The sequence below is a fragment of the Falco punctatus genome (assembly GCF_963210335.1).
Source record: "Falco punctatus genome assembly, chromosome: 6".
In the NCBI taxonomy this organism is placed as follows: Eukaryota; Metazoa; Chordata; class Aves; order Falconiformes; family Falconidae; genus Falco; species Falco punctatus.
In genome coordinates, this window is record NC_137585.1 from 62,662,886 (window position 1) to 62,678,258 (window position 15,373).

A 15,373-nucleotide genomic window follows, 5' to 3' on the forward strand; every position below is an offset into this window, starting at 1 on the left:
TGTATTTATCAATTCACAGGTTTTAATTGTCTGGAGGAGCTTCAGGACTCTTGGTAGTGGAGAAATACTGATGATTATAATGTGCTCCCATATTAGTACAATCCTATGGGGGAAACTGAGGCACAGCCAGGATGAAACAGCAATAACAGCAGAGCCTAAACCAAACAAAGCTGTGTTTCGGGTATTGTGCATTGTCCCTAGAATGATGGAGATACGGTGCTGATGCTTAGCTCAACCTAATTGCTTCATACGACAGGGTAATGCAGAAATGCCTTTTACCTGCTGCACTCACATAGCTGGTGGACATTTCAGAATTGTCTCCTGCAACATTTTTACAGAATCTTCTCACAAACTTTCTTCCCCCTAAATATTGTTACTGCTGCTGCACTAGAGTAAGACACAAGGCTATGTCTAGGTTATTTTGGCAAGTTGCTTCAGAAGGCCGTGGTTGCAGAACGATGTATAAGTAAAAAAAATCATCCTTGGTGACCCAAGCAGGACATCTTTGCTTTCTCCACTTGCATGGACCGTGAGCTAAGAGAAGCTCTTTTTCTCTGGTGCATAATCTAAGGTATGACATTGCAGGGTATACTTTGATGACATGCTTTCGTTTCCCCCAGCAAAACAGAAACCAGCTCTGCTGTTACACTGCTTGAAAGCAAGGCTGTGGAAATCCTTGCTAAGAACAGTGGAAATACAAAACGTCTGTGATGGCTGGTCTAGCAACCTGGTCTAGCGGAAGGTGCCCCTGCCCACAGCAGGGGGATTGGAACTAGATAATCTTTACAATCACTTCCAACCCAAACCATTCTATGATTCTATGACTAAGTGTTGATGTCCAGTGCTGGACACGGTGCTCCAGATATTGTCTCAGACTGCTCAGCAGAGGGAATAACCACTTTTCTCAACCAGCTGGCAATGCTCTTGCTAATACAACCCAGAATATTCTTAGCCTTCAAGAGCTGAAGAGCACACAGATAATGTAAATTCAACTTCCTGTCCATCAGAAGAGCCAGATCTTTTTTTCTGCAGATCCTCCAGCCAGCCAGTTCCCAGCATGGCATGGTACAAAGGATTGTCCCAGATTCAAGATTTTGCATTTTTCTTTGTTGAATTTCATGAAGATCCTGTAGGCTCATTTCTCCAGCCTGTCAAAGTCCCTCTAAATGACAGCCTTGTCCTCGGATTTGCCCACCAATCTGGTGACACCTGCAGACTTGCTAGGTTGCTTTCAGTCCTGTTGTCCAGGTCACTGATGGACAAGGTATTGACCGCTGAGGAGAACACCATATGTAACTAGTCACCAATTAGTTTTAATCATTGACTAATCATTAATTAGTCAGTTTTTCAACCACTTTCAGGTAGTTCACCCATCTCTTTCACATCTCCTCTGTTTTTCTATGGAGAGGCTCTAGGAAAGCCCACGAAAGACCTCACTAAATCAAGGGAAACTACATTCCTTGCTCTCCCTTTCTCCACATAACAAGTCAAACCATCACAGAAAGCATTTGGGTTAGTCAGGCATGGCTTGCCTTTGGTAAATCTGTGTTAAATATTCCCAACCACCTCCTTTTCTATACCTGGAGAAAAGGCTTCCTGCTGTAGTCAGCCTGAAGCTGCTCAAGCTCTGGAATTAATCATTGGCAGTGCACCACCATCAGAAGACATAAGGTTGTGGAATAAAGAGCAGCTGTAACGGAGCTACTCCGTTCAGGATTTCTCTGTGGTGCAGATGTAACTCAAAAGATGCCTGTGGCAGAGCTGGGGACTGAACCCACTTCTCCAAGCCTTCATTCAACAGGCACCATTGGGCAGCGACCTCCATGGATCATGACTTTCGCTGAAGTCAACAAGCCTCCAGGGAGATGAGAGTCCACCTGAGAAGAACAGCTTGCAAGAGGAAGGCTTTGATGAGAAACAGAGAATGAGCCAGGCTAACAAAGCATTAATCGCAGCTAGCACAAAACAAACCCCAAAGAAAAGGAAAGAGTCTGTTGACTCTTGCAGCTGAGGTTTGTGTGCTGCCACAAGCTCAAGATAAGAATCATTGTTGCATACAGACATGGATGTTGTGTGGGTTTCTATCTGTGCAATAGTCATAACTTTAAAAAATTTATTGATTTTATAATTAAGGAACTCTGCAATACATAAAGTTAAAAGCCACGCAAACATATACACAGAGACCACATAAAGATAAACAAACATTTAGATTTAACACAGCATAAGTACAATAATCACCCATAAATGTAGTAATCACCAACTGTTTAATATAGATCAGTAGCAAACAAAAGAATAGATGGAATGGAAATTATTGTTTGTACTAGAGAAGCTGCAGAGGCCACAACCAAGATCACATCTCTGTTACGCCAGGCACCCACATACATAATAAAAGGCAGCCCTTAATGCAAACAGCTCCAAAACTAAGTCTCCGCTCAAGAAGAGAAGTAGTACAAGTAGAAATACACTTCCACCTCAAGGTCACCAGCCTGCCAGGGCAAAGCTGAGTCCTCCTGATGCCCAAATCCATATCTACCACACAGCATACAAATGAGATTAAACTGGCAGTCGGTTTTATTTCAGACATATAATGAAATTGTCAGGAAAAATAATGCAATTTCTTTCTGGGCAGTTTTGGCAATGGTAGAAGTACTTTTTTTAGCCTGTGGCTGTGGGAGACATGAGTTCATGGACTGCTCAGCTGCGGGGACACCAGTGGGAGGGGAGAGGCTCTGTGTCTTTCCTGTAATGCTTTTCTGCTCTTTAGAAATCACAAAATGTTCACTGAGCAGGAACTGTGTAAAAGGTATGCCAGCAAGAAGCTCACAAAGTTGTTTTTCTTCTGCTACATCAGTCACAGGGTAGGATTCATCTTTGGAGATATTTATATTTAAGATACTCACCTCAGCGCCTTCTTTGATGCTCAGCCACAAAAAAAAAAAAAAAATAAAATAAAATAAAAAATAGCCCTTTTTAGTCTTTTGGGGAATATTCAGACATTTTTTCCAAGGTGTGATATCCTCTGAGTGTCAGCTGAGGGATATCTGCAGCAGAGTGCTGCCTGAGCTGGATGCTGGGTGTCCCAAACCCTCTCTCTTCCCAAACCCTGGCAGGGGTTTAGAGAGCTTTCTCCCACCTACCAGGGGAGCATCACAAGGACCTGCAGGAGGCATGGGGGATGGGACAGACTTGGCCTTTGTCACCATCTTCTTCATTTGACCCTTCTTTCTTCTGCATGGTACATTCTCTCTGCAAGAGGCTGCCTGTTGCCTCTTTAGCACGATCCTCTGATGAATCTTTCATGGTTTCTCAAACTCCTTGAAAACAATGGAGGTTAATCTATCAGCTTAAATTATGGCAAGATCTCAAAGCCATAAGAGAAAAAAACATTTTATTTCTCCTGTTACCCACCTTCTCTACCTTTGCTCTAGAGAGTTTCATGTTGTCTAATTCCCCCAACCATAGATAGATTTTTCAGAAATAAAGACAACTCCTGTAGCTTTTTAATGAAATGCTAAAAGCCCTTGATTGAAGAGACATAAATCACTGGGAGGTCTTTAAATTTCTATGATGTCTTATGGCCTGGCATGTTCCATTTGCAATCGCATGCTCATTTGACAGAAGTGGTAAGAGACAGGTACCTCCAAATGTTGGCCATCAGCCACTGATGTCCTCTGAGGTAAAGGATAATAGGGAGGGAGTGAAAGCAGCACTTAAATCAGACTAATAAAATTGTCCTGGCAGGTAAAACCCTGAGGATTAAGGCTTGTGTCCTAGAGGAAATTGTATTTCTTTTGCTACCCTAGTGCAGCAAGTGTAGCATGGGTGAAGCTGTACAGATTAATATCTATTTTGAATTGTGTGGCTTTATCCTGGCCCATTCTGTGACTCCTGTGGTGGCTGAAAACAGGGCTGTGGTATCTACAGGGCTGGGGATGCTGCCCGCAGTCCTGTGTGATACAGACCGGCTGCCCTAGGGAAGATTCTCATTGAATTTATTGTGCTGTGATGCAGGAGCAAGTTTCTGTACAATAGTGCTTCCAGTCACAGCTAGAACAGCTGACTCTGGACTGGAGCATAGAATCATGGAATTGTTTAGGTTGGAAAAGACCTTTAAGAGTGAGTCCAACTGTTAACCCAGCACTGCCAAGTCCATGACTAAACCACATCTACAACTTTTTTTAATCCCTCCAGGGATGGAGTCACCACCTCCCTGGGCAGCCTGTTCCAACACTTGACCACCCTCTCCGTGAAGACATTTTTCCTAATATCCAATCTAAGCCTCCCCTAGTTTTCATCTTGTGCTGTTGCTTGTTACTTTGGAGAAGAGCCTGACCCGCACCTCGCTACGACCTCCTTTCAGGTACTTTTGGAGAGCGAGAAGGTGCCCCTGAGCCCCCCCTCTCCAGGCTGACCACCCCAGCTCCCCCCGCCGCCCCCCCCCAGCCCCTGCCCCAGCCCCTGCCCGGCTCTGGACACGCTCCAGCCCCTCTGCGTCCCCCCTGCCCTGAGGGGCCCGACCCTGAGCCCAGGCCCCGAGGGGCGGCCGCAGCGGTGCCCAGCACAGGGGGACGGGCACTGCCCCGGCCCTGCCGGCCACAGCGCTTCTGACAGCGGCCAGGGCGCTGCTGGCCCCCTTGGCCACCTGGGCACGCTGGGGGCTCCTGCCCAGCGGCTGTGCCCAGCCCCCCCGGCCCTTTCCCCCGGGCAGTTCCCAGCCCCCTGCCCCCAGCCCCCAGCCCCTCACACACTCGGCCTCGGCCCCTCGGCCCGGCCTGCCCAGCCCCCTCAGAGCCCCCTGCCCCCGGCACATCGGCGCCCCCCGGCCGGGTGTCACCCGCAGGCGGGCTGAGGGCGCGCTCCGTCCCCTCGCCCCGAGCGCCGTGCAGGTACCCGGCAGGGCTGGCCCCAGCCCTGGTCCCTGGGGAACAGCCCCTGTGCCCGGCCGCCAGCGGGATGTCACTCCGGTCCCCACCAGGCGCTGGGCCCGGCCGTCCGGCAGCTTTTACCCAGGGAACAGCCCGTCCGCGCCCGGAGCAGCCGACTGCTCCAGGAGAGCGCGGGGGGAAACAGTCTCACAGGCCTTTGGATTCCTCTTGGATTTTGGGGGCTTCGTTCTGCTCCCCATCCCCATCCTCCAACTCAGGGGGCTGGGTACTGGGAGAAGAACTGGTCTTACTGTTAAAAGACTGAAGGAAAGAAGGCAGTACGCGCTTCAGCCTTTTCCTCATCCTTTGTCACTATGTTTTGCCCCCGCATCCAATAAAGGATGGAGATTCTCCTTGGCCTTCCTTTTGTTGCCAATGTATTTATAAAATATTTTTTTATTGTCTTCTATGGCAGTAGCCAGATTAAGTTCCAGTTGGGGTTTGGCCCTTCTAATTTCCTCGCTGCGTAACCTCACAACAGCCTTAGTAGTCCTCCTGAGCAGCCTGCCCCTTCTCCCAAAGGTCATAAACTCTCTTTTTTCCCTGAGTTCCAGCCAAAGGAACTGGACTCTCTTCAGCCAGGCCGGTCTTCTTCCCTGCCAGCTTGTGTTCCAGCACATGGGATCGGCCTGCTCTGTGCCTTTAAGATTGCCTTCTTGAAGAAGGTCCAGCCTTCCTGGTCCCCTTGGCCCTTCAGGGCTGCCTCCCAAGGGACTCTGCCAGCCAGGCTCCTCAACAGGCCAAAGTCTGCCCTCGGGAAGCCCAGGGGAGCAGTCCTGCTGGCCCCCCTCCTTACTTCTCTCAGAATCAAAAACTATCATTTCATGATTACTACACCCAAAACAGCCTCCAGCCTTCACATCACCCACCAGCCCTTCTCTGTTCACAAACAACAGCTCCAGCAGGCGCCTCCCCTCACCAGTTCCCTCACCAGCTGTGTCAGGAAGGTCTCTTCCACGCACTCCAGGAACCTCCTGAGCTCTTTCCACTGTGTTGTACTTCCAGTGGACAATGGGTAAGTTGAAGTCCCCCATGAGAACAAGAGCCAGCGATTGTGACCCTTCTCCCAGCCGTTTATAGAACCTTTTGCCTGCCTCTTCAGCCTGGTTGGGTGGCCTATAACAGACTCCAAGCACGATCTCTGCCTTGTTGGCCTTCCCCCTGATTCTTACCCACAGACACTCAACCCCATTGTCACCATCGTTAGGCTCTAGACCGTCAAAACCCTCCCTAACACACAGGGCTACCCCACCGCCTCGCCTTCCTTGTCCACCCCTTCTGAAGAGTTTACAGCCACCCACTGCAGCACTCCAGCTGTCCCAGTCATCCCACCATGTTTCTGTGATAGCGACTATGTCACAGCTTTCCTGCTGCACCAGGGCTTCCAGCTCCTGCTGCTTGTTGCCCATGCTGTGTGCACTGGTGTGATACACTTCAGTTGGGCTATTGATCCCACCACCTTTTTGGAAGGAGAAGCCCCAATTCCTACGTGACCATTCTCAGGCGCTTTCTGGTTTCTAACACAGCAATAACCCTTGCGTCTTTGCTGCCACAGGGGTCTCCAACCCCTACCTCCACCAAGACAGCGGACAGAAGTACCTCACTAGCACATCATCCCTCCAACACTGGCATGAACCCCCAGGCTTATCTCTGGTAAGGCTGGTTTTATCCCATTTGTCCTTCAAATCTAGTTTAAAGGTCTTTTATTGAGCACTGCAGAGCATCTAGGAGAGGCCCATACTCAATGATGAACACACCTGAGGCTCCTCATGGCTTTGCCTCTTTCAGCTGAGGCTCATCTGATGCTCTTTAACCTCTCCTGCTGATTTAGCCTTCCATGAGTCTATTCCTGATGTTCTGGGATGCAGGCGAGAGATGGCCAAACATGCATGCATCCTGTCTGGGCATGAAGACTTATATACCCATGACCTAGTCCTGCTGTGTGCATTCAGCATATGTAACCTGTGCAAAAACACTGGGTCAGGGACATGCCAAGAAAACACTTACAAAATATAACCCTGTTGTGGAAACCCCCCAAAACCTCATGTCTAATCTATCAGAGCATGCAGCACTTCTCACCAGTCAAATGGATGAAACAGGGTTCACCTCTTTCTCTGATCCTCTGCTGCAGGTAAATTTAATACAATGTCTCAAAATGTGGCAAGGAATTTAATTATTTGGAAATTATGTGAAGGAAGGGAGGGTTAAACCTACTGGATAATTTATTCATTACTAATATTTCCAGAGGCTGTAATTGAGGTGCTCTTTTAATTGTCTGAGCCACTCCAAAAAGAAGCTTTTCTAATAATGGTTTCGAAAGTAACTGTCATTCAGCTGTATAAACCTCTATCAAAGTTGGCTTTTGACTGGCTGATGGTATCACCCACTGCCTTGACTTTATTTTAGCTTATTAAAATTGATCCTAAACAAACCTGATATGCCCCAAATTATTTTCCCTAAATTAATTTGAATGCAATTTGTTCTCAGCTAGATTTGCTGCCATGTTGAATCTTGCAATGCAAACACAAGTTTGTTGGGTCACTCTAATTAATTTGATTTTCTATCTCAGACCTCCTACCCATCACCAGCACTAAACAGAATTATTTAGAAATAACAAACATAATGCTGGCAAAATAATATGCCGTGACAGGACCAAGATTTGCTTCTTTAGGAGAAAAAAAGCCCCAAACCACATCATGTTGAGGTGGTTTATTTTTGATTAAGTGCTTCTACTTTGCCTTGGCATTTATCTTTCAGAGATAGCTAGAGATCAGACAAAATGCATCACTCCATTAACATTATCTCTCTGTACATTTGAGTGAGTCTCCCCAGATAATAAAGGGTTACAACATGCGTGGCTCAGCTTACACCTCCAGTGGCTTTTATTTCTTTGGTGGGGATTTGCAAGAAAGGTGTTAGGAGGCTGAAGTGGAAGGGGGAGGGATGCTGCTGCTAGGTTGCTTGGGTGAGAAGTCAAATGGCTTCAAACAGATGAGTGGAGCTATTTAATTCAAAGGCCCTAACGAGACATTGGTGCCAGGAGCTGCACAAAATGACCCGGATTTAAAGCAATAATGTTGGGTCATTTTATTCAAAGGCTTTGACTGAAGTGCTGAGTAACTTCACAACATGAGATAGCCCCTGAATTTGGAGAGCTTCGTCTGGGTGGAAAGAGAAACGGGGAAGAGGTAGGTGTTGCAGATGTTCTGAAACATGGGAGGAATTTGGGATGAGCAGACTCTCAAAAGGAGCACGGAACAGTTTGGGAGAGTGGTGGAAAATAACTGAAATAATTGGGTGCAAGAATAAGTTGTGCCCCTTTTTGCTGTACCTGAATGAAGGAGATCTTCCCGCGAAGCTGGGAAGTAGAGAAATCAGGGAGGTGAAGATCTCAGCATGATTAATAAAAATAAATAAATACTGGTGATGAAAACATCCATAGGAGTAACATGGAAAATAGCAGGGTGTTACCCTATAAAGAAGAAGTCTCTTGTCCCAGATTTTGCTTATGTGAGTGTGGGTGGTGGTTTCAAGCATCCTCAGTAGCTATGGTCAAAGGCTGAATTTCAGCCTTCACAGATCATTATCCTGATCTGCTTGGCAATTGGTATATGCTCAGAGGTGTAAAGGATAGTAAAAAAGTTTGGATTTAGAAGAAAAAAGTTAGAATTTGTACTCTTGAGTTGTTGCACCATCAGTTTATAACACTGTAAAGGGGTCATAGCTCTTCAAAGCTGCCCTCCAGCGCAGTCCGTTTTCACCAGATGAAACCACCCAACACAAGATGAGAAGAAAGCAATTCAATGCTGTTTTGTATAGGTTCTACCAGTAAACAAAGTGGAAAAGGCAGCTGTCCTGTTTTTATACATACATATATATTTTTTTTCCCCAGCTTTTAGGAAAGGCTTGTTGAATAAGCCCCAGTTCAGCATTCGAGAGAGGACATGCTCTTGTGAATGTAGGACTATTTTAAAGGGTACTTTATAAAAGGTCTAGCAGCATCATTCTATCTGTAAACCCAGGGTACCAGACTGACCATGTACCCACTATTTAAAAAGTGATATTGTTCATCGGGGAGATGGCTTTCACTTCCCCTTCCTGTTTCTCTTTCTTCAAGTCACCCTGCCCCACACCCCCCTGTTTTCTGTCATTTCTCCTTCTGTTCTTCCTTTCTGATACCATGGTGATGAAGCTGACATATGAGAATAGCTGTTCTTCACTGGGGTTCCCGCAACATCCCAAGATGAGCTTATGCTTCTCCCCGTCTCTGTCTCCCACGTTCACTAAGTGGGTAACTCTGCGTGCTGCCAACCCCACATGCTAAAAAATATGGGCTAGCCTTCCCTCTTCTCCCTCCCTCCTATTTTCATTCAATTGGCTTAAAAATCATGAGTGCAACAATAACAACAAAAAAAAAATCACAAATGTTGGGCTTGGTTTGCTTCTTTTTTCTGGTTTTTCTTTTCTTTTCTGTTCTAATTAAACAAACCTTTTGCCACCGTCCTATCTACCAGTGCCCACCACTCATTTGGGGCAGGTTCAGGCATGTTTGACAGGCAGAGAGATGATCTTGTTCCTAAAAGTTTTTTGGAAGTAGGTGGCTGGGTAGATGTTCTCTGAGTGAGGAAAATGCCAAAGCTACGTAGGAAAGAGGCATTATAAATATCCCCTGTTCAGAAGTAGCCGTGATTGACATCCACAATTAGCTGTGAGATTTGGTAGGCTGTAAAGGATATTTTGCATTTCCTTTTCCCACTATTCAAGGGAGGGAAACTTCCCGAAACACCTTTCCAAATTTATTGCCAATTGCAAGGGCTGTGCAGTTCTGGGTCTTCCTGGGAAAATCCCTGCAAGTCCAGCCTGGCTCCCATCCTTTCTACTGCATTTGTGATACCCACTGGAGCATCACCCAGGAGCTGCATCGCAGCAGTGAGTCTGACCCCAGCTCTCAAATCCCAAAATAAAGCCCTAATCTCTGGATTAGGCCCTTCCCCTCTTTAGACTGTCCTATTTTCCTTTGGATTTCTTCTGATTTGAGCATTGCTTCTCCTTAGCCAAATTCAGCAGCCCCTTTCAATGCTGTGTGCCCTCAGTGTCAGCATCCAGCCTTCCTCTCCCTCCTTCTAGACAGTCTCCAGCCCCTTCTGCATGTCCTGGGCCTGCTTTCCTCTGCCTCTCTACCTATTTCTCTATCTCATCCCTCCACCTCCAAAACCTCCCTGTTCCTTATCTTCCTGCCATGCTCTCCAGCCCTCCTGAGCAGGGATTGATTGCTCTTACCACTTGCATTGTCCCCCAAAATGAAAAAACAACAAAAATTCTGACTTTCTCTGGTTGTATCTTATCACTCCACCTGCCTGCTTTCAATATTATTCCCTTTTGCTCGTCTCCTGCGGTTTGAAGTAGCCCCTCTCAGGCATCCCCTCATTTAATTCAACAGCCCCAGCCTGTGTTTTATACTCTCCTTATCATTATGACCTGACTGCTCCCCTGGCTCTCATTTCACCCTGCCTCTGTCCATCTGCCCCTCTTCTGCAGCCATCCCCCTTCTGTTTTGTTTGGACAAATGACAGCCTGGGTGTGACCGGCGGCGATAATGGTCGACAAATATTTGAAGGGAGAAGGAGAAAAATTGTTCATTGGGGAGTTTCAAGGGGGAGGGCAGGGGGTGAACCGAGGGACCACTCCTGAGTTGGTAGGGGGAGGCTGGGAAGGGAGAGGTCAGATGGGGTGGAGAAAATGTGCCGATGATGCTGTCAGCCTGAGTACACCATAAATCCCCTTTGGGTGGGCAGGGGATGTGGAATGTGGAATGAGCACCTCTCTCATCCCCAGGGCTGCTTGGAAAGAGGCTGTACTTGGCAGTAGCACCTTGCTGGCAAGGTAGAGATGGGGAGGGATGAATTGGAGCAGGGGAGCAGAGAAGAGCTAATGGAAAGGGAGGCAAAGACCTGGAAATTACAACAAAGAGGGGAGATTGGGGCTGAATAATTCTGGAAAGCTTCCTGTAACTCAAGTGGGGTTGGTGACCTAGTGTTTGAATCCAGATGCTAACATGGACTGGAGTATATACTGATGGGAAGGAGCCCTGGCAACAGAGCCAAGGGAAGGGACAGTCAGACCCTGCAGGGCTGTGGTTCCTGCCAGTTACTGGGTTTGTTCCCTGGGGCAATGTAAAAGCAGGTTTTGCTTCCCTCAGAAAACATCCAGACAAGTGGTAAAAACAAAGGCAAACCTCACCTCTGGCTGACACTGCATCATAGCTGCTAAAGGGCTAGAAGAAGGGGGAAATTAGATAACGGATGCCAATGTTATTTAATAAATGTCCTGCTAAGAAATTTGCCAAAAAAAAGTACACTTGCAAGGACTGACAGGGAAGTTAAGGGAGTTGCCAGAAGCTGTGCAACGAATCAGTGGCAGAGGAAAACGGGCACCTTGCACAGCTCTGCTCCGTGCCAGGACACCCCAAGTTTCTTAGATAAACCAATGTGCAAACCCCTGAGACTCCAAAGACATGCTGGACAAAGCACAAATGGAGGATGGCTTGGATGGATCCTCTCAAGGACTTTTCTCCACCTGTGATTAGAAACTGGTTGCAAAGAGGCTCTGACTGAAGGGGAAGGCAGTGTCTGGTAACCGAGTGACACAATCCTGATCTTCTCTGCAAACTTCCTGTCTTGCAGGTTTGGGTTGTTTTGTTTTTTTTTTTTGTAAAAATTTTGTCTCATTTTCTATCAACATGACCCTTCCTGAAGCTGGTAAAACTGCCAAAAAGCTGACAGCACAACAACCCCGGCAGCCAGCACCCAGAGTGAAAACGACCTTTAGGGGCAGAGCTCATCCCCGTCCCTCCCCAGGGTGTCACGAGTGACAACACAGAGCCTTGGCTCAGCTTTAAAACATCACGCAATGAATTTTTCCACCCTCCCAAAGCACGATAAAGACGTCCTTTGTCAGCAGCGGGGACCATGACAGCTAGAGAGGCCAATTTTCTTTCGGGTGTTAGCAGAGCGGGGCAAGTTGTTTAAAACTCCAACAACCTGAAAGACTGGAGAGTGGGAGAGGGTGATATAGAGACTTGGAGGAACAAGCTCGTAAGCTAGCAGCCCTCTCCCCGGCTTTTTTTTTTTTTAAAAAAAAAAAAAAGATTTCACCCGTTGTTTAGGGGTTTGCAGAGCTGCCACCAAGCGCGGCCGCTGCAGGTGGCGCTGCTATGTAGGTTTTAGGGCTGCCGCGCTCTGCACAAACCCGGAGCCGTAACAAGCAGATCCAGCTTTTAGCAATTTAAATACCATGTTGGTTTAACAAACTTGTAAAATGGCGGGGGAAAAATAATAATAATAGAGACCCCAAACCCCAACGTAACTTCTTAGATTGCTTTTTCTCTATCTTTTTTTCTTTACTTCTTTTTTTTTTTTTTAATTGGCTCCCCTACTTTTTTATTGGAGTATTCAAGCATACAGATGTACATCCTCAGAAAAATGGGTTTTCTGCTCTTTGGCTGTTGTTGGAAGGGATCCCTGTGTGTGGCTCAGGTAACAAGGCATGAAATGAAAGGATGTGCGCACTGTTTGCCGCTGTCCTGCTCACCAGCCAGGGAGGAACATGGTGCTGTCAGCATCCAGGACTTTAGGAGCAATGGGGAACAAAGTGGGTGGTTTGGGGCAGCAGGGGGTAAATCAGGCATGGGAGGTCATTTGGATGGAGAAGGCATGATTTTTCCTCCTCCCAGATGATGCTGTGAGCAGCTGTGGTGCTGTTTGTGCTGAGCCCTGGTGGGTTTTCCCCTGGGAGTGGGGCAGTGAGGGGTATCAGCACCTCTCTGGAGGGACCCATGATCTCTTGCTGTCACTGTGGCCGGGGGCAAAATACCCACTTGATGACAACAGGGTAAGCCTGAGCCCTCCTTGTCCTTGGGCCCTTTTACTGCAGCTATTCACAGGTCAGAGGAGGTCATTTGGGTTTTCCAGCCCTCACCCTTTTCCGCCCCCACTGCCTAGTTCATGAAAGGGCCTATAAATAAAGTCTCATTTGTCACTCGTTTCTTTATGATCCCAAGTGGCACAGGCATATATTGACTCATGCCATTGTCTTAAGAAGCAGAAAGAATTTGTGTTAATTTCTTCCTCCCCACCAGATAGTGGGAAGTAATCTCGGTGTATCCAGATTATCCCTTTTTAGCAGAACAGCCCAGTTTTAAATATAAGACCAAATTTCCAAGAGATTTTCATATGTTTTATTAAATGAAGCTGCAAGCCAGACTGGACATTAAATAATACTGTACTGCTCACAACAGCAGTGATCTTTAGAGGTTACTAACCTGCCATTGTATCTCTCAGATTTCTGTCTCGCTCTTCCGTTGTCATTTTGCTGTGTTATTACTCTTCAGGCTTCACATAGTATTCGTTCCTCTGAATGAAAACAAATGACTCCTTGCAAGAGGCAGGAGATAAAGAATAATAAATACATTTTATGCACCACCTCAAAAAAGGGCTCTGAATCCCCATCCATCCATCAGGAAATGTAAACCAGAGCTCAGGCAAAACACATGCACACACACAGGCACGCGCTGGGGAGATAAAAGTTGTTTAAAGAAAAACATGATATTGTTTAAAAATAAATATCTTGGAGGATGCAAATAGACAGCCCCCGGCCCCCGTGTTTTGTGGCATAAATTTAAGATAATTAAAAATACAAAGCTTGGATTAAGCCTGATTTTCTGTGAATGGTAGAGGCTGTGGGGAGGAGGGGGAGTCCTGCTGTGTGTGGTGCTCTACAACATACCTCCTGAGAGGCAATCCCTGCCTCTGATCACAGCGAGCAGTGGGACACCCTTCACAGCCACCCCACCACCACCACCCCACCCCCCCGCATTTCCACTGGATGCCTTCATCTTGTATGGGGTCAGGGGAAGCTACAGGCTCCCTCCCAGGGTTTTCCCCTTTCCCCTCCCTGCCCTGATGTGATGATGGCAAACACCCCTGAAAGTGGAAAGGGTCTCTCCAGTTGCTTCCCCTTCACTTCTCCTCTTCCCTAGACCTTTGTGAGATGCCCATCCTAGCTGTGTCAGGGCTCCCCTGTCTCTACAGGGAGGCAGCCCTGTTGCTACGTGCTGCTATCAACACCCCGAGAGCATTGCTTTCCTTCCCACCATCTGCTGCCTGCTCTGCTTTCAGCTCCAGGAGAGCCCTGATATTACCTGCAGAGAGGAGTTTGGGGCTCTGTATGGGGGGAATAAACCCACGGAGTGGGGTCTGCTCTGTAGGGCAGTCTGGCCAGCCAGGCCAGCAGCTTGCTGGCCACAAAACTCAGGCAGTAAGCACTAAGAGCTTTGAAAAAATACTATTATTCCTCCGGCTGCCAGGAATTAAATGAAGACCCAGAGAGCAGAGCAGCTTGCAGCCGCTCTCTAGGATTACTGCTCACCCAAGCTGAGAGATTGATCTTCCTCTGAGCCTCCCTACACCCGCTCTGATCGGCTCCCCTCCTCGTTCCGTCCTAGCCGGAGGAGAGCGGGGCACAGCCTGGAGAGGGAAGGGGGAGGCAGATGCCAGCGAGAGCTGCGATGCAGAGAAGGGCGTTTCTGGGGAGGTGATGGAGGGAGCCAACAAGATGCGTTTGATTCCTTGATATTTTTTTTTTTTTTTTTTTTTTGAGGGGGTAGCGACATCTCCCAATTAGCCCAATCAGGCTGGAGAACCTAGGTGTCAGTAGTGAGTAGGAGCGAGGGAAGGCACCCGGAGGAGAAATCAAGGCAGCCGGAGATGTAGCCGTGGGAGAGTGGTTGCGCTCGCAGCTCCGGGCGCGCTCAGAGGCGGCGTCCCCGTCCCCGTCCCCGTCCTCATCCCCTGCAAACTTTAGGACGACGAAAAGCGGCTTACGGGTCCCCCTCCAGAGACAACCTGCGCCCTCCGCCTTCTCCCCTTCTCCCAGAGGTGGGTGGGCTGGCGAAAGGAGGAGCAACTGGCCACTCTCTCTGGAAAAAAAAAAGGGGGGGGGGGGGGGGAAGGGAAATAAGGAGAAGAAGAACAGAAAGGATTTATTTTTTTATTATTATCGTTGTCATTTTTAAAATTATTATCATTATCCCTCCCTGGCGGGCTGGGCTTGCGTTGCCACCGCACTTCCACGTTGCCACCGCACTTCCACACCTCTCCGTCTTTTTTTGGCGGAGGGGTGTGTGCCTGCGCGTGTGCCTGTGTTTGCAAAAGCGCCTGGGTGTCCAAGCCGGCACGGCAGCCACCACTGGGGAGGAGGGCTAGGGAGGAAGGGCTGGCGAGACAGCCGCAGTGCGAGCCCTCCCCGGCGGGCAGGCAGCGGCGCGGCGGCCGCGGAGCCGGGCGCGGAGCCGGGCATGGCTTCGTAGCGCATCCCCTGCCCGCACCCTGCCTGCCAGCTCGGCTGCCTGTCTCCCCCCCTCCCTGCTGATTTAGAGGCGGGGGGGGGGG

General features: G+C 48.2%; 1 protein-coding gene and 1 long non-coding RNA gene across 2 annotated transcripts in view; both read right to left on the minus strand.

The window, feature by feature from the left end:
• The window catches only part of LOC308066318, a 230,422-nt gene extending 225,293 nt beyond the window's left edge, over positions 1 to 5,129 (minus strand). The window contains exon 1 of the long non-coding RNA XR_013929134.1: positions 4,207 to 5,129. This is a non-coding gene — a long non-coding RNA (uncharacterized lncRNA). The remainder of the gene's footprint in view (positions 1 to 4,206) is intronic.
• A 59-nt stretch (positions 5,130 to 5,188) lies between these two features.
• LOC308066313 (uncharacterized protein) lies at positions 5,189 to 15,343 on the minus strand. Its single transcript, XM_080393442.1, has 2 exons — positions 14,352 to 15,343; positions 5,189 to 13,357 (listed from the first exon to the last, which is right to left on the minus strand). Exon 2 carries the CDS (start codon positions 6,332 to 6,334, stop codon positions 5,225 to 5,227), a length of 1,110 nt encoding a protein of 369 aa, XP_080249568.1. The 5' UTR covers positions 6,335 to 13,357; positions 14,352 to 15,343; the 3' UTR covers positions 5,189 to 5,224.
• Between the last annotated feature and the right edge of the window lie 30 nt (positions 15,344 to 15,373).

What these genes read in the sequence shown, in the direction of transcription:
- LOC308066313 (XM_080393442.1), bottom strand. Translation starts at nt 6,334, where the DNA reads ATGGGCAACAAGCAGCAGGAGCTGGAAGCCCTGGTGCAGCAGGAAAGC.